The 24,680-nt window shown below is 39.6% G+C and overlaps 1 protein-coding gene across 1 annotated transcript in view; it reads left to right on the top strand.

Annotated features, from left to right (window-relative positions):
• GYPC (glycophorin C (Gerbich blood group)) overlaps nt 1-24,680 on the top strand; it is a 29,210-nt gene that overhangs the window by 3,534 nt on the left and 996 nt on the right. Inside the window, exon 2 of the mRNA XM_009867173.1 lies at nt 22,549-22,599. Coding sequence (XP_009865475.1) covers nt 22,549-22,599 — 51 coding nt within the window. The remainder of the gene's footprint in view (nt 1-22,548; nt 22,600-24,680) is intronic.

Below are 24,680 nucleotides of genomic sequence, written 5' to 3' on the forward strand. Positions count from 1 at the left end.
AGGGAAGCAGTTCAGTTTGTGCTATGTAGAAGAATTGGCTCAAAATTAAACCAGGAATCAAGACTGGACCTGAGGTCATGCCCCAGCTGCAGCAAGAGGAAGAGGGTCAGGAACAATGTGAAGCAAAGCAAGCCTTGTGAAATGCACACTTTCCATATGCATTGCCAGATGTAGTTCAGCAGTAGCCTAGGTGCAAGCCCTGCCCTGCTCAGCAGGAGCAGATCCTGATGCTGCCTCTGTACTACGAGCAGGAGGTCTCAGCTCCATTGTGCCTACCTTCTCCACCTGCCACAACGATAGCTAGGGCTTCTGGCAAAAAGAGTAAATTATGTGTGGGCTGTCTCCTCCAGAGAGGCTGAGAGGTTGGCAAAGTTGTCTGCCAGTAAAGGCAAAGTGACTTACAGCTGTGAGTGATGAGTCTGGTTCTGAGAACAGCCTTGCCCTGTCTTTAACTCATTATGAGATATATTCTGGGGCTGCAAACTGGTCCTTTAAATGTTCCTGGAGCAATCCCACTTACCTTTCACAGAGGGCCTGTGAAAAGCTGCAAATGATCCATGTAGACTATTCACTGCCTTGGCAATAGGTATAAGTTCATTGCCTTTAATCAACAGAAGCACTTGTCTGTGAAAGTAACTAATAAACAAAAAAATGGAGGCTATTGTTATGAAAATTTTGGTCTTCACTGGTAAACCTGTGAGCAAGGAAACCTAAAAATTATAATAACCTCTCAGTACAAAAGTCTCAAAATGTGTCCCACAAGAAAATTCAATGCCTCTGCTTGAATATTTGTCTTCACCACTGTGCTTATGACACATCAAATTTGGCTTTATACCCCAGGGCTCTCTCTGACACCCTGTGATGTTGATTTGAAATTGAAGGGCTCAGAATTGCACCTGAAAATTCAGTAATTAACAGCAGAAATGTTGGCAAACCACTAAGGCGGAGGGAATGGCGGGAATGTCCACCCAAATAGGGGTCTACTTTTTTAAAATACTCAGTTGCCATCATTTCTGAGCTCTGCTTTCCCCCTCCCCCAAAAAAAAAAAAGATTCAGGTTATGGCTGTTTATGTGCTTAAGCCTATTAGTATTACAGAATTGTGCGGTGTCTGCATCTCGTTGCTGATAGTGCTGCACCTTTCTTTCTAGGCTCTTGTGGAATATGCCCTGTATCCATCACAGTTCAAATGACTGAGTCCAATCAGCAAAGCCTTTTGTAAAATAGGCTTTCGGGACCGCATTCTCTAATGAAAGTCTGTTTGTGTGTCTGCTCTGTGGAGTGCCTGTCTCTATTGTTGGAAAGGGATTAGTATTCCTATAGCACAGAGAATTCAAGCCAACAGAGAGATCTGATTGTGGTAGGTGCTGTACAGGCACCCTTTCTTCTAAAGGCTGGTAGACTACATAGAGAGGACAGATTACAGGTAGGAGAGAAATGGCTGCTTTCCAGGTGCACTGCTGGAGAGGCAGTTTTTGGCTATAGGAAGGCATTTATAGCAGCCAGGAGGTAGGAATTAGTATTGATCCCAGTAGATCCACTGAGGCAACAGCTCTTTGCTTCCCAGTCTCTAATTTTGTAATGCATGCTCACAAAAAAAAATGTAGTTCAGAAATCGTTTTGCAACTCACATATTTGTTTCCCACAAAAAGATCAGAAAACTTTTAAACATGATGTTTGACACTAGTAAGACCTTTGTTTACTTTTTTTTTTTTGCTTCACATGCAAGCTGTGATAGGAAATGCATGAAAAATTGGGGAACACCCAGATACTGGAGTGACCAGAATACATGAACACCTTAGATGGGCAAGTATTTGGACAGCAAACAGACTGTGTTTTACTTACTTCTGAAAGACTTAAGTTCCTAAGTCAAATGAATTTGACAGTGTTACCCCAGTAATGAGTTAATGAAAAATTCATCAGCTGCTAAGCACTCTGAAAAACTACTTGGCGAATGAAGAAAAGTGGCACTTGGAGAAATCAGGTTTGGTTTGCCAACAATTTATGAACATCAATGGAGAAAAGGACTGTCTTCTCTGGATAATTTATTTGTAACCCATAACTCAACAGCATCAAGTAATCATAGGGCAATGTTATAACAACAGACATGCAGCTCATAATTTCTAGCTGATATAAGATCTGTACTCCTCTGTTTCTCCAAGAGTCAGCATAATCTAACTCACACCAGATTCCTATCTCTTCAATGTTAGCGTGGAAATCAAATGCACTCTTTGCTGTGCTGCTCCGTTATTGCAGTTGTACCTTGCATGTGTTAGGTTCACCAATGAGACATATGGCCTCTTAATTAATCTCCTCATCTGAAAAAGAGGCCAGTTTCTCATATCTTCTTCTCTTCTGACATATGTTTCACCATAGGGTTCTTCCTGATGAAGCAGAAAACTTCACTTAAAATCTCAATGGGTTAAACTTGTTCTGCTGCACTGAAGTTTTAAAACGGGGAGGCAGTTTGTTGCCTCTCTCTCTTTTTCATCTTAGAAAAAAAAAAGAAATCAGTTATTTCATGAGGGTCTACCTCTTTCTTCTTCAGATAAGCTCTGAAATGGAGTTAAGCTTTTTATCAGTAAGTTGCAGGGGGGCTTTTGAACACACCCTGAGACAGCTCCATGTTATCATGAATGATAAATGCCTATTTTACTGGGAACTGCACGTTTAAAATGTCTAGTTTTATGAGGCAGTCCACAGTACAGAAAGCACATGTGACAAGGTCACAGCAATGCAGAATCAGACATCAAGTATTTACGTATGTGTAGGTGTGTAGATTTGCAAACAGAGCCTATTTTACATCAAATCTAGAAAACGGGTGTGAAGTCTTTATATATGCAAATATATGCACAGAGTCTCTCTATATATGTAATATACTTCATATCTGTGTGCATACATACACACAGACATACAAATGTATACACACCACCCTTTTCACTACTTATATGGCTTTTCACTAGTCAGACTTCCGAGTACGGAGTTTTATTTCCCTGACCATATCTGTATTCACAGACCAATACCCACAAACATGTTTCTCTTTTTATATGATAGGTATCTTTAAATATAGCAGAAAAAAAATTACTAGATTTTTGAAGGCTTAGCAGAGGCATAAACAAGTAAGAAAACAAGATGATTTGGGCTCTAAATAAGAGGTTGGAAAACACCACAAAATATCCATTTTATCTGATACAGTAAAACATTAGGGAAGTGGCCTTGCATGAACTATCCCTTGCAGATGCCAGATTCAGGTGTCTCTCTGCTGACTGTATACACAATCAGAGCCTAGCAGCTCATAATGGTATAGGCACTGAATCATTCCATGTTTTGAATTTAAGCATCTACAGCATTTGCCTGAATGTATCTTGGAAACTATCATAGGACCCATGCCCACATAAACAAAGATCCAGTGAAAAGCAATCATAATGACTTAAGAAACAAAAAGAGAGTGGATATTCCATGTGGATAAAGTCATTCAATAGGGGAGTAGCCAGATTAAGAAAAGCTAAGTCTGTGCTCTTCTTCAGACATTGAACAGTGCAAGTTTAAACCTCAGGTAGGCAAGAGATTTGGTCAGGTTTGTGCTCCTCTAGTAGCTCATCTCCGCTGGAAGAATTTGGTAGTTGCATCTTCAGGACAGTTTTCTGGAAAAAAAAGATCATTTTAGCTTATTCGTGCTGAAATAACAGTTATTCTTTAAAGAATAACTATTCTTTGAAGAATCAATTCAATCGTATTATGTAATTCTGTGTCTACCTCAAACAGTTGTGCAAAAATGAATTTATACTGAAATAGCTTTCACAGAATTGTTACTCCAGGTTCACTTGATTTATTTGTGTAAGCAAATTTGTTTTCTGTACACAGGAAAAATAAGCTTGCTTTCTTTGAAAAAGCATTTGTATTAAGACAAAAGCAAGATGCTTCTCATCTGCTCATTGGATGATCCAGAAAATTCAGTCACTTAACAGGGGATGAAAAAGCAGCTCTTGATGACCAGCTTTAGCTAAACCAAATTATCCTTAGGTAAAAAAAAAATACCCTGCAAATCACTTAACCACAGGTGGTTTGAGAGTTACATGTATGAATGAGTAAAAGGAAAAATGTTTCTAGTGAATTGTAAAGATTTGCCATAAAAATGAGTGCTTTCAAGAATTTGGGAAATTTGTGTATGTTTTCAAACATTCTAAAGTAAGTTTAAAATGACACTCTGGATTTTTATATTTCATTTCTGGCCTATGTGTGAGTACATTGTTGAATTCTGCTTTCAAGGTTTTAACGTGTATTAGGGCCAGAAATTTACCAATTTATCATAAAATTATGTACAGTCTATTATCTCCTGAGGCTTTAAAAGCCAACACTCAGGAACCAGCAGAAGTTGCTCTAACTATTGATGTTTCATTCAGGTGTCATGATCCCAGTCCCTATCATATCCAATGTATTGGACAGAGAGCAGAAAATTAAATTCTTGATGTATCTCTAATGCAAGGATGCCCTCAGAGAGCAGGCCAGTCTCTATCATTAGCTCTTTCTCACACTTGCCCTCTCAAGCTGTCTAGTTCAGATATCCCCTGCATCTCCTAACCCTTCCTCTCTGTCCCCTTCTCAGCCCACAGGTAAGTGTTCATATCTCAACATAGGAGAGACATATACCTCCCAGTTGTTTCCTCCCTTCTTTCAATGACCTTCCACAGTCCTGGCAGTGGGAAGGAAGAAAAGCACAGGCAAGGAAGACATAAATCTTTCCCTGCCATCCTCTGGGCCTTTTTTCCTTTGGGAGTCACCTCCTCTTCCTTCTCCCTCCCTCTTCTCCATTGGTTTCTCTTTACTCTCTCATCTTCACCACTTGCTGTTAAACGACACCTCCCCCCCTTCAGATCTTTCCTGTCATCACATAGAAATTTTTATTTACAACCTGGGACACATTTTTTACATCCTGGATCGCATGATAAGGAGAATTTGTTATTGTTGGTCTCCCTTGAATTTCCATAATTATGTCAGTGGGCTTTGATTTTTGGACTCTGTTGCACAGAAATCCATTTCTCCCCTCAATGAATTCGTTGGGACTTTTTTAGTTTAAAGAAGCCTACACTACTACTTGCTAATGGCAATTAAGCCCTTGGTGGAAATAGAGGAGTGTACATAGAATTAGTCTACACTTCTGCAGAAAACCCTGCATCAGGTTTTGAGCATGGAAGACTAGGAAATAAAACTGCCATTGAGAGATATGCTTCAGTTCTAGCTTCCCCTTTGCTTTGAGAAAAGGGGAAGTCGTGGTTTTCTCAGTCGGTGTGCTCTGCACACCCTGTTGCTTTTCATATATACTCATCCTATCCTTGCTCCAGTCATGAAGAAGGGTAGAGTGAATGGCTTCTGTTAACATCAGCACAGCCAAGAACAGTGCCAGGTCAAGGAGGAGAGGGATTCTATGTAGGTCCTTCCTGTGCAGGCTGTGTCCATCTAGTGGAAAGGGACCAGTTCTTCTGAAATCGTGTTCATTGCTTTGGTACTTTCCTGTCTCTCACTGAGAGGCATCTTCTCCATACATAGAGCGCAAACAACAATTAGTGTCAGGATCTTTGGTTATTTTTTTAAAAAATGAAGAATCATCTTCTGGCTCATCTTTTGAGAGCTGGTAGGATCCAGCCCCTCCAAACAACTCTCCCATGCTGCTTACTTGCCCACTCACCTCACCATATCTCCCCAGTGTATGCTCCCTCCTTCTCAAGTTAACCATACCACACCCTGGCCCAAGAACCCAGCTTTCGTTTCTACTTGCTTGCTGTACAGAGGACGATTTGAGATTACTTCAAGACCAAGCCATTACCACAAAGGCAGTGATGCATGGTGACTTTGTGTGGTGAGAGATGAAAAAAAATGGTGTTGCACAGCCCCAGAAGGAAGCTGGTTTGCTCATAGCCTGAGTTAGCCAAGTCCTTCTGTTTCCAGTGAATGTCTCCTTCCTGCTCATGGTTAACAGCAAGTTCTTACCATCTTTTCTCTCACATCCTTCCCATTCCTTACTAACAAAGGGCAGTCTTCTCCATTGCATAAATGCATCCTTTTTGCTTTGTTGATTCTGTAAATTCCTCAGGACAAGAATCATCTCTACTTCTATCTCCTTTCTAAACAAAAAAACATCAAACAATTATTTGCCACTTCAGTGCTCATAATAAGGGGCACTAACCACATCCGTCTTCCCAACTTACCTCATCAAGTTGCTCATTCTGGGCAGAGATTTAGGCCTCCTGAAGAATGAAGATAAAATGCAAAAAACAACCTTAGGTATGACATTAACTGGTAAAGCATATCAAGTTGGGAGGCCTTTAGGATTTTCTCCTTGAAAGTATTTTTCCCCTAAACATATTTGTTTGTATTCTCTGAGATAGTCTCTAGACTGTGGAGATCAAAGCAAGCTGGAAATCCAGCAGAGTTTTTAAGTGCATTAAAGGTAGTGTGTTTCAAAGCCACATGTCTGAACATTTAAGCACCACGGAAGAAATGAAGTAGCAGGTGGTAATATATGTAAACATGATTGTTCTAATCTTCATACTTTTCAACTTGTCAAAGCCTAACTCTGTGACACAATGTTTGACGAAGAGCAAAAATAAAGGACGCTGTGTGCTCACACAGACACATTGGAGAGAATAAAACCCAAGGACACCAGCCCGTTTTGGTGTTTCCCTTTTAGCCACATTTCTGATCTTGTAAGTCATTTACAGTAATAAGGATGTGGATTTACCAGATTTATGTGGAACCTGGCAAATCTGGGCATGGAGTGAGTACTTCTTCAGACATTGAATACAGAAATACAGTTCTCTGCTGCACATATTTTTGCCAAGGTAAAGAATATAAAATGCCATCAATTATAAACTAGTGGCATTTTGTAAATGTCCGTGTGTAGTGAATAGATATAACCAGTCTTTAATGTTCCTCACTTAGCAACTGAAGCATTGTGGGAATATTTTCAGATGGTTTCAAAGAGTCAAAGTGAGACAAAATTAGATTATTTTTCTTTTTATTACCCCTAAAGAAATGAGAAAATAACAATAAGTGTCCACCAGATCTAACCCCTTTCCTACCGTAACTTTTGGTGCATGTTTTTTGATCAGCTCTAGGTGCAAACTGAAAGCTTTGTCGCCTGAAGACCTGGCACACAAACAGACTTGAACATTTCTGTCTCCTTCATGTTTCTGCAGAGCTTCCCAGGAAATGCCTTGCACACTGAAAGTTATCATTGCATTTTTGAAGTCACTGGTGTTGAGATATTTGTACCCTGGAACTTGAGATTGCTGATATTGATTTCACTTGACTTTGAATCAGAATTTGCTGATTTCAGATACTCAGTTTTTAATATTACTCTGCCTCAAATGCCTTGATTTAGCTCATGCCAGCCTCATCTACTATCACCACAGATTTTAATGAAGGCAAAGTGATTTATCAGTGATAACTAGAGCTCTTGTAGGAACTGCTATCGAAGGCAGGGGGTACTGGGGAACAAATAAAGATAAACTGGTCCTGCATGCTTTCAAAGAAGAATAATTCCTGATGATTCAAGGTTCTTGCACATTAAGAAAAGATGTCTATGGCTCCTGAGCTCATTCTCCCTGTGGATTAATGATCCGTAAGGGACTCCTTGTACCGAGGAGTAAATCAGCCCTCCCACTTTTGGCAGGCAGGAATGCGACTGGGGAGATAAATGCTTTTGCATTTCTCTGAACTTTGCTGTTGCTCCTCAGTAAAAGATTTCCCCTTCTGGAATCCATTAAAATTGTGAATTTCAAACAAAGGCTCTTCTTCCTCCTCCCACATTCTCTGTAAAATGCTTAATCTCTGCATCCTGGAAACATAACCACTTGTGAGCTGGAAACAACATGAACCAAGCCCTTCTCTTCTTGAGCTACCTCCTCGGATTTCCTTTGCTTGTGATGAATGAAACCTTTCATTCAGCAGCATCTGATTTGTGTCAGAAGGTTCGTGACTGACTAGAGCAACAATGGAGTGGCAGGGATGGATGAAACTGTTTTAAACATGTCACTGCTAAATAAGAAAGGATGAACTTTACACACATGGGAGAATGCAAAAGGAAGTACAATTGCATGACACTGTTTTTAAGAAAAAATGCAGCCTGGAGTTTCTGCCCCTGCTACTCTCCATGACTTGCATTTCCTTTAAGGAAGAGGTCATGTCTTCTCTTCCAGGCTGCTACAGGCCTTCCCCAGGCAGGAAGCGTATCCTGTGTCCTGTTTGCTCTGGGGGCCAGGGGCAGAGCAGATGGGAGCGTGACTTCCATGTCGCTGCTTGCACTGTGCTGTTTTTAAGTGACCAGTACCAACTCACTGGGTAAATCTCCCTCCCTTTCAAAAGTGATGCAGCCTGACCCCAGGACCTTGCAGAGTCTAGCAGCTGCTGGAGGTGTCCAGAGTGGGAAATTCAAGCTACTACTCCCTTTGCAGGTCTGGGTCCTATTTTTGTCAGATATGAAATTGCAGCAGGGAGCACATGTCCTGTAATTAAAGATTGTGTCTGTGATACATTCCAGAGGAGAGGGATGTATTTTCCTCACTGAATGAGGAAAATAGGCTTAAAAACTGGAACATCTAGCACATGCCATTTTCCACCTAAGTGATTTCATTCCCAGCTCACACCTGAGAAGAGTCAGGCCCTGCTGCCTGCAGCCCACAGCAAGGTCTGGGACCTGTGGGCAGCAGCTGAGGGAAGTCTGCCAGGGATATACTGATAAATGTGGGTGCCCAGTTTTGCTGTTGATTTTGTCTGACACTATTTGGCACATTAACGTAACAACTTGCTTTCTGTGGACATGAGCATCCATATCCCTAAGAGGATTACCTCTTCCTCACACTGAACATAATCCTAGGTAAAGGATCCTCACTGCTAATTCAGTAGCAAGAAATGAAAAATCAGTCCCTGGGCAGGTGCAAAGCCATGGCATACCAGCTGCAGCTGAGGGCTGTATCATCTCTCCAGATTCCCAGAGTGCATATATCTGTCTTTCCCATTCTCCATTCTTGCTGGGATATTTCCATGCTATCTTCTAGCTAATGGGATTTGGTACCAATTTTCCCCATCCTTTGTTTTACTGCCATTGCACAATGAAGCAATGCTGTGGCATTACCAGAGCTGTGTCTGTGTTTCCCTTCACCCTCACCAGCTGCCTGTTAGGCTACACCAGCATTAGGAAAAAGTGACTTTCTTTCCCAGAAATACTGCCACAGTATCCATGCTAAGTGACTGCCAATCCTGACTGAGCTGGGTATTCTTGCCTAACTAGGACTTAAACACCTTTTCAGCTCTGAATGGAAGTGCTGTAGTGAGGATGGAGCTGATTGTCTGTCTTCCCCGTTAGAGCCAGCAGCAGATGCCTAATGGAGAGTTAAAGCACAGGGCAGCCATCTAGGGATCTGAGGCATGGGAAATTCTTGAGGCAGAGTTAGTATCTCAGTGTTTAAAGGTTTGCCTTGGGGTATAAAAGCTTTTGCATTTACCAGAGTTGCTCGTGCGAAATATTTTAGCCGCCTGCTCACATCCAGTCTCAGTGCTTGGCAGGACTGAGCCTCACCTTCCCCTCTTCTCTTTTCCTGAATGAGCTCTTTTAACTTATAGTTGAAGGAATTCAACCTTGGGAGCTCAGTGTTACTGAAGGTACAGCTCGAGTCAGGGAGCAAAGCACCCCCAGAAACAGTGCCCTCAAGAGCTATGCAGAAGCACATGTGGCTGGGACTTTATCCTTTTGTGCCCTTTAACAGCTGTGCAGCAGGAGCCCCTCCCAGCTGCGATAAAGGCTGTTGCCTGAAGCTATCCATGCAACTCAGCACAGCACAAGGGTGCCGACATGCCTAGCCCCTGTCTGGAAAAGCAAGTGATAGGGAAAGTCTCTGCCACTCCTTCCCTCCTCATTCAGTGGACCTTCTGCTTGTCAGACAAAAATGTTCAGTGGAAGTCTTTAAGGAAGTAAAGCCAGACTTCTGTGTATGTCCTTACTTTATACAGCATATGCATATCTTAGGGAAGACTTCTTGCTGCCTCCTAACGGGACTCCCAAGAGCAAAGAAACCAGAAGGACAAGCCTTAGCGGTTCTGCCTGTGTGATTAATTCTTGTGGAGGTGGCAGGGGTGTGAGGAAAGGCTATCACATCTCAGGAAAGTGGATTTAGAGACACAGGCATTCAGGTCCTGTGGAAGAAATTAAATTTTATGGACAGGTCCGGTAAAAGTATGGGCCGTTTTGTCCTATGCGTTAAGTTTTTCTATCCCATCTATGCCAATGGACCCAGTGCTAAAGGGAAGTGGGCTTTTCTCCTCTCTAATTTATAACAGATACATATTTGTGTCCAAGCCTTGCCCTGACATGAAGTACAGCTCCCCCTGAAATAAACTGCAGCTCACACATACCTCAGGGTGGAACTTGGCTCTTAAACAAAGTTTAATGGGAGACTGCTTTGGCTGAACTCTACTTATGACTTCATATTTTCCATGGCTGTGCTAGTGCTCTTGGTTTATTCATTTTTCTTTTTCTTTTTTTTCCATTCTTTTCATGTTGATAGGTGTTTCAGTGGGATAACTTGACCTTACAATACTGTTCCAAAGCAGACTTCTCTGGAGGCAATGGTAAATAGTTTGCGTATGTTATGAAAGGGCTTTGAGAAATTTACAGGCTCTCTCATGACTGCTTGAAAAGGCTGATTTTTGCAGCCTGTTAGGCAACATTGAATGGTGAATTAAACTGGGAAGTCAGAAAGCAGAGAGGATGGACAAGGGCTATATATGATGATCTTGATGATGAATCCTTTGTTCTATCATATTTCTAATATTCATAAAATAGAGTATTCTAAAGCTTTCAGTAGTGGCCCCACTAAGCAGTTATAATACATGGGAAATCTGTCACCGACTTTAAAGGGAGCAGAAGCAGTTTAACAGAAAGTGCTTTTGCAAATCCCACCTTGTATGTATACCACTTAGTATTTCACTTTGTGTGTTGGAACAGTTCCCTGCTTTGATACAAGTGTAAATGGGACAACCGTGACTGTACCGTGAGGTACAGAGTAACAGCTCTGCCCTAGGGTCCCTATTGTGACAGCTGAGAGAGGGCTCTTACTTCTTAGCACATTCCAGTACATTCTTAAACAGGGAATACCAAGCCCAGCTTTTGCCATGGCCTTCTAGGACTGCTGTATTTCAAAGGAGTCACTTGGCTGTAAAAAAATGAGTTTTCTGTTCTGTTCAGAGAAATCCAACAAGAAAATATCCAGCTTTATCCATCTTTTGGGGGACTTGGTTTTTTCTGAGTGAAGATTTATAATGTACGTCATCCACCCAAAAAAGGATTCCTGTTTTTTGCCCCCTGCATCTAGCAAACCCCCTCCCTGTTAACAGATTGACAGACAGGCAGACCACATGGTGATTTGGATCGGTTTGCCAATAAGTAAGCACTGCCCACCTCTTGCCTTCTGGTAGGCTGGTTTTCATCTGGATCGGCTTGAAAGGAAAAGGGTTAGGAACAAGAATGCTCTTTTCCGCTGAAATCCAGCAGCCAGTTCAAATCACAATTCACTCTCAGGTTTCCTGCATATATATTTCTTACATTTTGGAAAGGAACTACCCAAAGGCTTTACAGTAAGTCAAAAATATGTTGAGCAGAGAAGTGCCATAGCAAGCATTTGCTGCTATTGAAAAGTACTAAACCATATTTCTTTGCTTAATGACACATTAATCCTCCATTAAAATTGCCAGGGCTGTCCAAGTCGAATCCGGCTTTAAAGGTTTAAAATATAGTCCAAACTATAAAACTGTAGCATTGTGACCAAAAATGAGATAAAAAACATCTGAAAAATGTCCCTTTGGTTTTTTTCTTTGCTGTTTAAACAACTAAGGACATGATGTACAAGCGATGAAATGGCCGCAAAAACATGGTACTTTTTTAATTGGTGACCAAAATGTGAGGAAACAGGAAATATCCAAGTACCCACTGCTGCTTCTGTTTGCAGTCCAGTTTCCTAACGAGTCTTATGTGTTCCTGCTGTCTATCTGTCTGCTTAGTCATGTGTTCATCGATCTGTCACTTCCCATCAAGAAGTTTTGGATACACTGACCAGTTTCAACCAGATTTGAAAGAGAAGCAGAAGCCTCAGAAGTGATTATCATTCTCCAAGTTGTATGAAAGTCAACATCTGTCTACAAACAGACATTTAAGTGAGCAGTAAAACCCCAGAAGAACTCCTTTTTAGGACACTAAACTAAATGAACCTCTTTTCTAGTTAGGAATGTAGTGACATCAAATTTTGGCAATGTAAGATTGCTTGCATAAACATGACTGCAACTTAACAGACAAAAGCAGAGTGTAAGACACAATTTAAGCACCTGTAGGAGAGGTCTAGACCTTCTGACCAGTGCACGTTGAAAGCTCTGCAAAAAAGGCTCTGATTACCTTATTGAAAGACTAAGCCCTCCGCACTGACTTTGGAAAGGTATAGTTAAGTGATGCTAACAGTAATGTCAGGATTTATCTTCCCTAATTATAGACTCCAAAAAGCTAGGCTTCTAATCTATGCTAGTCTTCTAGGTTTGATACTTGGTTGATGGAAAGAGACTTTTCCATCCCATCCCCCAGGATACATTACACATCTGTTGGAGCCGAATGAATGTCCTTGCAAGAAGGCATGTCAGAGTAGAATAGAATAGAATTGTAAAATCATAGAACATTTTCAGCTGGAAGAGACCTTTGAGATCATCAAGTCCAACCTTTTCCTAGCCCTATCAACACCACTAAACCATCAATACAACATCTGCCTGTCTCTTAAACACCTTCAGGGATGGTGACTCAGCGACCTCCCTGGGTGGAACAGAACAGAACAGAACAGAGCAGAACAGAACAGAACAGAACAGAATAGAATAGAATAGAATAGAATAGAATAGAATAGAATAGAATAGAATAGAATAGAATAGAACTGCCCAAAAATAGTAAACAAGCATTACTTTTTTATTTGTTTCCCCTCTTTTTAACAAGTGTTGCACAGTCTATCTAGGATTGCTCAGATGAATGATACTAAAGAAGCTTTGCTAAAATTGCTCAACGTGCTTCAGACAGCTTGGGCTGATATGCAAAGGCTTTTCAGATAGTAAAATGGGCTTTGTCTGTTTAAATGGAGATGATATGCGAAAGAAATATGCATATTTTTTACAGAATCCTTGGAAAATGAGAAATGTTATTGCCCTGAGCTACTATTTGCTTTGAAGATTTCTAAGGTGTTTCAATATGTTTTATTTTCTTCGTTTAATAAGCTCAATATTTGAAGCATTTGGAAGACTGTTTCTGCTACAGATATCTCCATTAATAATATTAACCTCGTCAGTACTCCAGGAAAGATCTCTGCGTCTCTGAAGAGCATATACTAAACATCTTGACATTTCCACTTGCGACGCTTAGTAGACAGTGCCTTAGGCACGGACTGGTGTATGAGCTGAATGTAGTCAAACATTTCTCATATCAAGTAAGCTAGAGGACAGAGCACAGAGGGCTCCTGTTTCCAAGCATTGTCACCTGTCAGACTGATTTACCGCAAAAAAAGTGGTAGTGGGAATGAGACAGAAAGTAAGAAACATGCCCATGTTGGGAAAATGATTATACTTTTTTAAAGATAATGGTGTGGCACTACATTCTTTGAATTGTCAGGATAATGTCTTTGTGCATAACTGCAGGCTTTTACTGGCTTCTGAGTGATTTCTAGATGACATCACCTGTAATTTGATCATATTACCTTCAATTTATGCACACGGTCAAACTTCCTCACCTCAAATTGAGAAACAGACATTTATCAGACTTAATGGGATAATGGCCATGTTTCCTTACTTGCATGCCAGTGTTCATTAAAACAAGTTTTCTGCCAATGAAACCAGAGAAACACTCTTGCTTTTGGATTTATATCTCTCCCCACTAAATCCCATCCCCAGCATACACTGCCTCCCTCCCACAGCAGTTCCTTGTGGGTAAGGGAAACACCTTGCTGAGGCTCCTCTGGTCCTACAGGCATGATGACTGGAAAGCATGTGGTGACTGGAGAACTGGCTGCTGCTAAACAGAGCTTCAAATTGCTGAGTCCTCAAATGTATTTGATGGAAATATTGCAGATACTAACAAACAGTTCAGTCTGTCTTAGTTATGGTGACTAATTTTAACTAATGTTTGCCTTGAGTAGTGCCACATCCATTAAAAGGGTATGTTTCAAATGTAAACTAAAACCTAGTCTTTAGATGTTATTATGGTCATAAAAGCATGAACAGAAATATTAAGAAACACGGAGGTCACATGTTCCCCTGATGACACCTGGTCAGAAGACCTCAGAATCAGGACTGAGGCTGTTAGACCTGTTAGGTACAAATTAAAAGCATGTCTTGGTAAACAATTACAAGCAGTTTAGTGGTTACATTGTTTTACTGCATCTTACAACCTTTTATGCAAGAGGTTGGGAAGGAATTATCATATGCAAGATCTCTTGGCCTCTGACTTTCCACAGAAAGGTTCTGGCTCAAGTTTTTTTGCTTATGTTTATAACATGCAAAGTGTAGGTCAGCAATGTATGCTTCTTTCTTGCACTGTTTGTCACTAATTATAAGTTAAGTGTCTGTTACAAATTGTCAGATGGGTCTTCACTGTGTCCATAGTCAGCTCCTTTGATTACCTATGAACATTTGCAACATCTGCGGTTGTTAATCAATGAAGCCAGTGACTCCTTTCCATTTAGCTTTGATACCAGTGAATGAGAAAATGGCTAGTGTGTTCCCATTTTGATTCAGCAGAAAATGACTAGAGCTTGAAATTGTTGATTCTGGAGGAAAGGCAAGTAGAAATTATTTGGCAAACTCACTGGGTATTTAGTGTTTCTTTCAAGCCCTTCCCGATCAGAAAGCCCTCAGAAAGAGTACTCTGTGCTGCTGAAAGGGAGGAAGGAGAGAGGAGGGAGGAGGAGGCAGAGGTGGCACACATGCGGGAAAACATCCTGATCATGGACTGTACCTTATGGATTGATTCAAACCCCATTTGTCACTCCTTCCTTAATGAAGTGGTACCAGGTCAATTTATCTTCCCCAGCAAGATATTTTACATTTGACGTGAGAGCCAACTTTGTCTGAATACATGAGACACATTAAATAACTGTTACCAGAAGGTACATGGGCCTACAATAAGCTCTCTCTCAAGTACTGTGCTATGTGGGAGCTTTAAGGTTGTAACATTTATAGTACTTCTAAGGGGGAATTGCAATTTTAATGCTCTTGCTGGATGCATTTTGCTTCATTGTCATCAGAATCAGTAGTTGGTGTTGACTTACCCTGCACTAAGGAGCTAAAGTGCATTACTGTAAGTCTCCAGCAAGTGCAAACAAATAAAGAATATGTGGTTCAAACTGAAAGGGGAATGTCTAAGGGTGAGGGTGGTTGGTTCTTTTGGGGGAAAAGCAGAAAAATTTAACTAAAAAAAAAATTTTAGTTGATTATGTAACCCTTTAAAACAAAATTTTCTTCTCTTTTTTAGTTTGTAATTTAAACTTTTATTTCAAAGTATAGAATATCTGTTCAGTTTTGATAGATCCTTATTTTTCACTTAAAATAATTTCCCAAAATTCTTTCCTTGTCCCTCTTCTCATTAAAGGACATTGTATGATTATTTTTGGACAAGCTGATTTTTAGTGTATCTCTCCATTTCTGATTTTCCCCGAGATCCAAGTGCAATTCAGCTTCACAAAAGAAGAAGAAACTGTGTGAGTGAAGCCATTGCTTCCTCAAACATTAGAAAACATATTTTCTCTTACTTACTTTGTCATGTTCTAGACTGGTACAAAAATATTTTGCTGACACTCCATACAGAATCAAATGAGAACTGCTAAAATTATGTGGCAATCCTAATCTATTTAAACTAATTTGATAATGCCTTTTTATCCTCATTATTTTACAAAGTGTGAAAAGTCTTGAACAGGCCTTTATTTTAATGGAATGAAACTAGATTCTATCTTCTCAGAATCACTGACAAAGTACTTGTTAGCTAGGATAACAAGAGGATTGGACTCAGTGCATTTAAATGTTGTAGATATTTTTAATCTGCATGATTTACCTTACGTTTGGAGCACAGTCCATTTGTTTCTGCAAAAGATCATGTGGTTGTTGTTGTATGTCACCGTTATTATCCATATAATAATTTAGTATATAAATGGAAGCCAAATTATTCTGTCTCTTTTCCAGATTGACAGATGAGAAACTGTTTCTTAATTCTGAAAGAACAGCCTTGATGTGTTTCATTATCTAATGGGAGATGGTGATGGCTTTTTGAGCAGAATGTGTCAAATTGATGGGTTCAGACTGATGACCCATCGGGATAAGAGATGCCAGCTCTGGCAGAGCACTGCATACTTACTAGCAAATATTAAAATAGGTAATGACTTTTTTTTATTTTTAATCCAGAAAGTCCTCAGTGCGATACATCTGATGTCGTATTACAGGCCAGAGAGCAGTTTCAGCAATTATCCTATTTTTACCATGAAGTTTTCAGAAGTTGATTCAACTCGTTTTTACATATGCAGCTGCAGTGAACCAGTTCTAACTATAACTTGTAAATTAAATCAGTGTGCTAAGGTTAATAGATTAATGATTTTCTCATGAGTGCAATGTGTTGGCAAGGCACAAACATAAACCAAAGGGCAAGGAGGACATATCACAGTTGCATAAACAATGGAGATGTTAAGACTTCATTAGTTCTTCCACATTAAACATGTGGTAAGAAAAATCTTGCATCAGGGATGACAATAGGGACGCATTAAGACCTGCTTTTACAGTTGAGAGAAACGATGCCTGCAGAAAAGCATACAAAGAACAAAAAAAGCCCCAAGTAAAGGAACAGATATAACAAATACATTTTTATATGCATAATACTAAAAATTTAAAAATTGCAAAAATTATATTAAAGGTTTTTAACAATTGTAAAAACTGCCTGAGAGACTCTATATATTCCTCAATACTTTCAGTAATTTATCGTATTTTACTGGACCCAGTCAAATAACTTACTACCATCTTCAGCAGAAGTGATTAGATCAGTGCTGAGTGATCTTGAAACCTCAGCTAAATTCTTTACATAAAAAGGCAATCTTCCTTTAAAATTAAGGCTTCTCTTTTTTTTTTAATAAGGCAGAATTGGCATGGTATCCTGTGCTAAGTCAACCGATACAACCCAAAAACCAGAAAGTACTTGACTGGACTCGATATTACTGAGTAAACTGTCTCCAGTTATACTTAAAGCTCTCTTTCAAATGTATGAATGTATGAAAGAGCAGTCAATATAGAGACAAAATCCTTCTCTGAATTCCATTTGTATCTGGCCTGAATCATGGACTGGATGTTATTCAGTTTGAATATCTCTCTTGTTAACTGGAAGTGCACAGGTAGACTGTACTAATATTTCAGACAAAACTATTAAACAAATGAATAATAATTGAATTCTAAAGACACATTTCAGCCCACAGATTGCTTACATACCACTTCATGGTCAATTATTTGGGATGGTTCTGCAAAGCACATCCATGGATATACTGTCATAAGGCTGGGTTGATCCTCACCTGGAAAAGTCCCACTAACAGCCCTGTTTTTCATACGATGGTTAGGAGAGCCAGTTAAAGATGAAATCTTACAGTGTGTTCTCCAGTTTGCACACCTAGGAAAGCCCTAAGAAGGAAATGACTGCCCTAAGGAGCTCAGCTCATCATTCACAGGGACTGAATGAATTTCAAGCACTTCTTATGCAATGAATAGGCACATCAAGAAAGAAAATGGGTTTGCCCAAGAAAGCACTTAGAGATCTCCTTGAATGTAATTTAGCATCCAAGGCTTTGTCTGAGATTGTGACCACAAGTAGGCAGCAACAGAGCATCATGGTAAGAGATGGTTTAGGCTGCTGAGAATCAAAAGCACAAGCTTGTGGGTAGGAAAATACTGAAGGGCAGGAACAGGAGCAGCGCTGCCTGAATCGTGTTGAGGAGCTTTGAAAACTGTGTTGTAAAAGCTGCTTATCAGACACTGATTCCTCTATACTCACTCAGCTTGACTCACCACTCCAAAACAGAAGTTATCACCCACAGGTGAAAGAAAATTGTGACAACATGAGCTGTAATCTTGGGATTTTTTTTTCTATATTCAGCACTATTTAGCAGTAACCACTTGCCCAGCTTTAGTTTGGAGCTTCATATTAGGAAATGAGAGAAACACTGAGAAGTTCAGAGTAAGGCCTGTGTTATTCCATCAAATTGTGCTTGTGGATTACACAGCAGAACTTGGTAGATCACACCAGTAGGTGAAATGTATCTGGTAGGATGATTCCCATGCACTCATGTCAAATGGGGATCCCTTTGCAGGTACAGTTTACCTTTCAAGCCTTTTCCACATGTAAATCCATAACAAGCAAACATGCTAGTACTTAGATTGCTAAACTACATTACCAACTGCAAGACCACTACAGGTGCAAGTACCAGATTTTTTTTCTGGAAACTTCTTGGCCTGAAAAATTAGAAAACTTCTCTGAAAGTTTGTCCCACGTGTCACCGACAGTAGCCCACAGAAGCATGTTAAGGTATCATCTTCTGCAAGTAGGAGGATCTAAAATCCCTGCTTTCTGTGCTGGATGGGAGAATGCATTTTGGGAACAAATATCTCCTTTGCCATCACCATGTGAGTTGAATGGCTTGTTAGTTTAAATGTCTTAACATGGTTACTCTTTTAAATCTTCCATCTTTACCAGGATTCTCATAATACTTGTTTTCCTGGTGTCACAAAACCATGCCAAAAACTCCAGGTTTCACCTACAAAGCACGTTTTGTCCATGGCATTCTAGAGAAGGGCTGGGAAGTAAGATTTGAATGAAGCTCAGATATGAAAGAGAAGGCAAGTAAAAGAATATTTAAATTGTTGTAAAGCTGGTGTCATAATTTTTGAGCAGAGAGTGACTTAGGGCTTTTAATGGTTCAGATTTGTAATTTAGAGAACAGAAGAAATGATTACAGCTGCAAGGTGAAGGGCACAGCAAAACAAGGAGATTAATGAACCTCAGACATTTTCACTGTTGGACCTACCTCCTTCAGACAAGTGCCCGTCAGCAAAAATGGAGTCAGCAAAAATGGAGTGTGATTAGTTTAAACTAAAAAAAAAATATATCAAAATTTATAGAAGTCAAGTTTTATTGAAAAATAGTACTTGAAGGAGATGTTTTAACAAATTTACCAGCAAATTTAGCAGGAAAAAAGCCACCGGTGGTTACATTAACATAAGAGCTGATTCTACTGGCTTATCACCTTTGAAGCTCAAAGCCAGAGATCTGCTTGCAGTATTTGAGTCAGAAGTATTCCTGGGGCTTTCAGAGGGTGCTGCCTTCTCGACATCATTTGATTGGAGAGAATGAGACAGGTAGCAATTGCTCTATTGCAAAATTCCTTATCTGTAAGTTTTTGAGCAGAACTGGAATTTGATGAATTTCAAGTCATGAAACAAAGGCATTTCTTTCCCTTCATCCTGGCTTTTAGACAGGCAAAACCAGGCTATTTGATTTCTATATTCCATTCCTGATTTAGTCAACTATTCCTGATGGCCAGAGATTTTATGAAAAACAAGTCTTCCCACAATCTTTTGATTTCTGTGTGTCATGGTAACCAATGGCACTAAATAACAACACTGTCCAAACACTTTTGGGACCAGATTGTAGCTATACACAAAAGCCAATATAACAGTGAGAGGAAGTTTTGCAGGGACAATTTAGCAGCAGATAACACAAAAGATGGCCTTGAAACAAAGGAAAATAACAAAAACCAGTGCAATAGCAGTTACTGAAACACAGACTTCTGTGTGTTTTGCATGCAAAGAGCAGAATAAAGAAGATAGTAGAAAGCCAAAGCTTACAGCCACTGCTCACCTGAAAATCCCTCCAGTACATTGGATATCTTTTCTCCTTCAGAAAGTGAACTTTCAGTCCTACAGTAATGCAGAGTATTTCTTTTATAGAGTGAGCTAAAGCTTAGACAGACCATGCTGAGTTTCCTGGATAGTGGCTGTTGTCTCACTCCTACTTGGGGAAGATGGCTTCATTTCATGAGCACATACCTTGCATTTTCCTCAGTCATATTTCATGAAGCATGATAGTGTTTGAGTCTTGAATGACATTGATACTTTCTCACTTGCCTGGTAATATTGTGATACTGCCATGAATCACTTAGCTAATTTTGGACAAAGTGAAATACTGGAGACTGTGAGATAGTCATTGAGGGTCCCTCTCTCCCGGCCATTATCGTTGCTCCAGACCTGATCTGGGGAGCAAACTCTGGAAACTATTGTTCATTGTTGGTGGCTGCAGTGTCCTGACACTCCAAATGATCCATCAAAAAGCCATCTTGGAGGACAGCCAGCCCATTGCTTAGTTAAAAGTTGACACACAGAGGAGAAGTCAGATGCTGGTGCTTCCAGTAAAATGAGAACTGTAGTGAGTGAGGCCACATCACAGTGTTAGCTAGTCATGCACAGCACTGTCAGTGCCAACTCCATAACAGCTCAAGATGGGTCCAGCATTCTTCTGAAAACTCAGGAAGCACGCAACGGAAATGAAAACTTTTCTGCAAAGTGATGGTACTGTAAACCGTTGTCAAAAAGCACTGTGGTGACAAGTACTAGAGATAAGGCACCTACTTGTTATCTGAATCTGAGAGGCATCTGGGAATAACAGGACAGAGCAGAGAGTTACTCACATACCTTTTTGTAATTAAAGAGATAATGATTTGATCTGGAATTAATGTTTGGAAGCAAGCTGTGTGACTAGGTAAGCACTTCAGAATTCACACCTTCAAGTACTTGATTGCTGTAGAGGAGCCTGGTTTTTTTGGCAGGCAGCATATATTTGGTCTATAAAAAAATACAGAACACTTTGACCTTGAAGCAATTAATCTCTTCTGAGACACGTGAGTTTTGAATGGATGTAGACATAATTAGATTCTTCAAATTACACAAGGCATGCTCAGTCTTTCCATCAGTGTATAGCTGGAAGAAAATGTGAGAAAGCATCTCTAGGGGAGCAGAAAGCACTCCTGCTTTCTAGAAAAAGCATCTCCCATGCCTGGAAGCCATTTGAATCTCAGTTCTCCTCGGTTTATTACAATTTGATATAAGAGACCAGACCCAAATAAGGAGAAAGCTGCATCATGTATCACAGATTTAGGAAAAGAACCAGATGTCAGCCATACTGCCACTGTTGAATTTATAGAATAATTTGGAATTAGTTAGAACTTTTACTTTTTTTCAGAAAACTTTTCTTTCCACTATATTTACTGAAGAAAAATAAAAAAAAGACCTCACATAAAGCTATTTGCCTTTTTGGAAAGAATTGTCTTTAAGAATTGTACATCTAGTACAAACGAAGAAAGGAATGTCATGTCATAAACCTTGTGTGGAAATACTCCAGTTCATCACCTTCTCAGACATTCACATAATTCAGGGTTAAGTGGGCTGATACCAATGGCATGAAATAAGGAAACGAAAACAAGATCAGAATTGTACACTGATAAACTAAAGGGAAACTAGTGAAGAAATGTTTGTCTATATGAATTTACTTTCACTTAAGGTCTATGTAAAATAATAGGAGAGAAAAAATCCTCACAGTTTTTAGAACTTTTTTTGGTTTCCCCTTTAAAACGCGTTGGCTATTCGTTGGCTGTTTTGGATATTCTTAGTAAGTGCTATAATTAAGATCAAAACGTAATTCAAGTTCGAATTGCTCTTTCAGCAGCTTACAACTTTTTAGACCAATTTCTTCTTAAGAAGTAAGGTATTTCTCTTTTACATTTAAATTGCAAAGTTATTTTTATATATATAAATTATAATCCCGTAAAGAACATAATTATCATAAAGAACATAATTATCAGCACTGAATTCAGACTTACTCTAAGTGGAGACTGTATTTGATACCACACACATAACAGGCTTGCTTCAATTCCAAATGCAGGTTTAGAAGAAAACAAATGCTAAGATTAAAACCAGGATATTACAGATAAATAAATACTAATGGAAATCAATAGAGCCAGATTAATTTGCATCAAATCAAGGTCCAAACCATTCTCTGAAGAGCCGTAATTGGGAAAATAAATAGGCACCAATATTTTTTCCCCAAAACTACCTTTCTGAGAATAATCACAGTACCTAAATGCTCTTAATTTAGTCATTCACTGGAGAATGTTACAGGTAAGTGCTCGTAATAAACAGTAGGTGTTTCCCTGAGGGCCACGATAGTTAGCATAATGTGCTAGCTATTTATTTTCCAGTGTTTTGGTGACAGAAAACTGTTACAGTACAGCTATCTCTAATGAGAAGATTCATAAATATATTTTGCTAATGAGAGATCTTGTTTAAGTTCTGAGTCTCAGAGGTTAAAATAATACAGCACCACCAGTACAGTCACTGCTGTTATGTATGTTCCAATTCCTTTTTCATTATTTAACTTTTTTATGCTCTAATCTATTTGTAGATGGAGATATCGAGAGCCCCACATCTGGAGCAGATGTTGCTGTTGTTGGAGGCAAGTAGCAGACCAAACTAAGCAGCTCCATAAGAATAAAACAGCATGTTGGTTGATTTCTGGCATTTTGCAAAATCCCTACTCTACTGACAAGACAACAGGAGCAACACAATTAGAGTTAATTAGGCCAGTGGGAAATCTACTCCCAGAGGGGCTATTGGCAATATAACAAGATGAGGTAATGATCATAAACCATATATTTAGCAGTACCACCATTTTAACATAAAATAAACAACAGTCCAGCAGCAAAGTCAACCTCTGACATTCTTCATTATTGACTGGGCCAAGACAATCATTTAATACAGAGCTGGCACAACACCTTTGATTTAAGCCATGCTAGATCATACCATCTGACCCTTTATTTTTACAGAATATACCACAGTGCATTTCCTGGTGTTCCATTAAAGTGCTCTCATGCATTTAAACTAAATACAGTTGTCAGAAGAAATGAGCAAAGCTATGTTCATGGAGAGAACCTGTCTTTTTATTTTTATTGTGTTTGTTCATTTCCATGCTAACACACTAATTTCAGTCATTCACAAGGGGGTATACCAATCATTAGTGCAAATTGGTGAGGTTCTGCTATATTTCCCTCAGGTCCCATCTCCTGTAACTTTAATTTCAGCTTTCTATGAACAACTAGCAGGTAAATTGATTTGTACTTAGTCCCTTAGGCTTATTAATATTGTGCTACATCCAAAGTCTATTAAAGGCTCTTGTGTCAAGGGATACCAGCAAGGTCCTAAAAATTGATGAAGCCCCTACTGCAACTATGATATTATTGTAAACCTAAGGTTCTTTTTATAAGCGATTTATGCTAGCAGTAACTTCACTTTCCAGGCACCATAAAATCTGCGGGATAACCAGGCATCTTTTATAAGACAGAGTTATCATTTTTATTTACCCTGCTAATATTTTGTCTATTCCCCTGTTTTCGTGCCAATAGGGTATCACCACTCAGTTTACTGATGCTGGTAAATCTAAAGATAAAGGAAAATCAAGAGTAGAGATACCCACTCTTGCCACATATCTTGAACATAGGGTGTGGAAGAGAGATATTGTCAACATGCTCCCTATTGTCCCTGTGGAGTAGTAGGCATTTCCAGGGAGTAGTTCATCTGACTAAATGTAGGAATTCAGTTCTAGAAGAGGTATCACTGCACACAGACACCGTCCACAGACAGTAGAAGAAGCCCAAGGAGAGTAATTCAGATGGAGCCTCCTGAATTGTAGATGCCTTCCATGAGTCAGATGAATTCCTATCTGTTGCATCCTCACAGGGGCTTCACACTCCACATATGGGAATTTCCTAGATGTGTTCTGTTCTGATGCTTTTTATTGTGTATTTCTTTAATGTTTAGTTTACTCCTGGAGGCACGTGAATATAGAATCATGCCAGTACCATGTTCTTGTCCAGAATTGCAGCTGAAGTATTTATAAGCATATCCCAGTTGTATGCAAAAAGTGTTAAAAAAAATAAAAATCACAAAAGCTGAATAAGTTTTAAAATACTCCATTTATTTTCAGGATTCTTAAGTGAATAATTTGATCTGGGAGGAAGGGGATATAGCTTGATTATTTAACAACCAACTTATTAGGGGTGCCTCTCTTGTGGACTTCTATCTTTCACAGTAGAAAAGGAAAAAAGAAAAAAAAGAAAGGGCTCTGGGCAGCAAGAACATGCTGTTCTCTGCACAATGACTCCTGGAGCTTAAATATACTTTTCTTCACTAGGAGAGCTTTCATTCACCATTTAGTCCTGTGTACATTTGGGTTACCTATGGAAATTTTTGTCCAGTCAACACATTGCTAGTAATTAGCCTTAGTTCAGGAGACAGGAAAGATCTACCCAGAATCCCTTCCTCCTCCCAGGTCTCACTTCCACATTCATTACAATCAGACATTCTTAATTAGAGCACAGCATGAAATGACAGCTTGCAAATACAGAGCAGTCCTGAAGTCACACTGCTCCTGCTATTTGTTGAATGTCTCCTAAGAAATACTCAGTGTCCTGTACTTTTGAAATTGAGTACACTTGAGGAGGCAAGGTCAGGTTGTAGGCAGACTCCTCTGGGTATGTG

This window comes from Apaloderma vittatum, unplaced genomic scaffold (genome assembly GCF_000703405.1).
Source record: "Apaloderma vittatum isolate BGI_N311 unplaced genomic scaffold, ASM70340v1 scaffold17793, whole genome shotgun sequence".
In the NCBI taxonomy this organism is placed as follows: Eukaryota; Metazoa; Chordata; class Aves; order Trogoniformes; family Trogonidae; genus Apaloderma; species Apaloderma vittatum.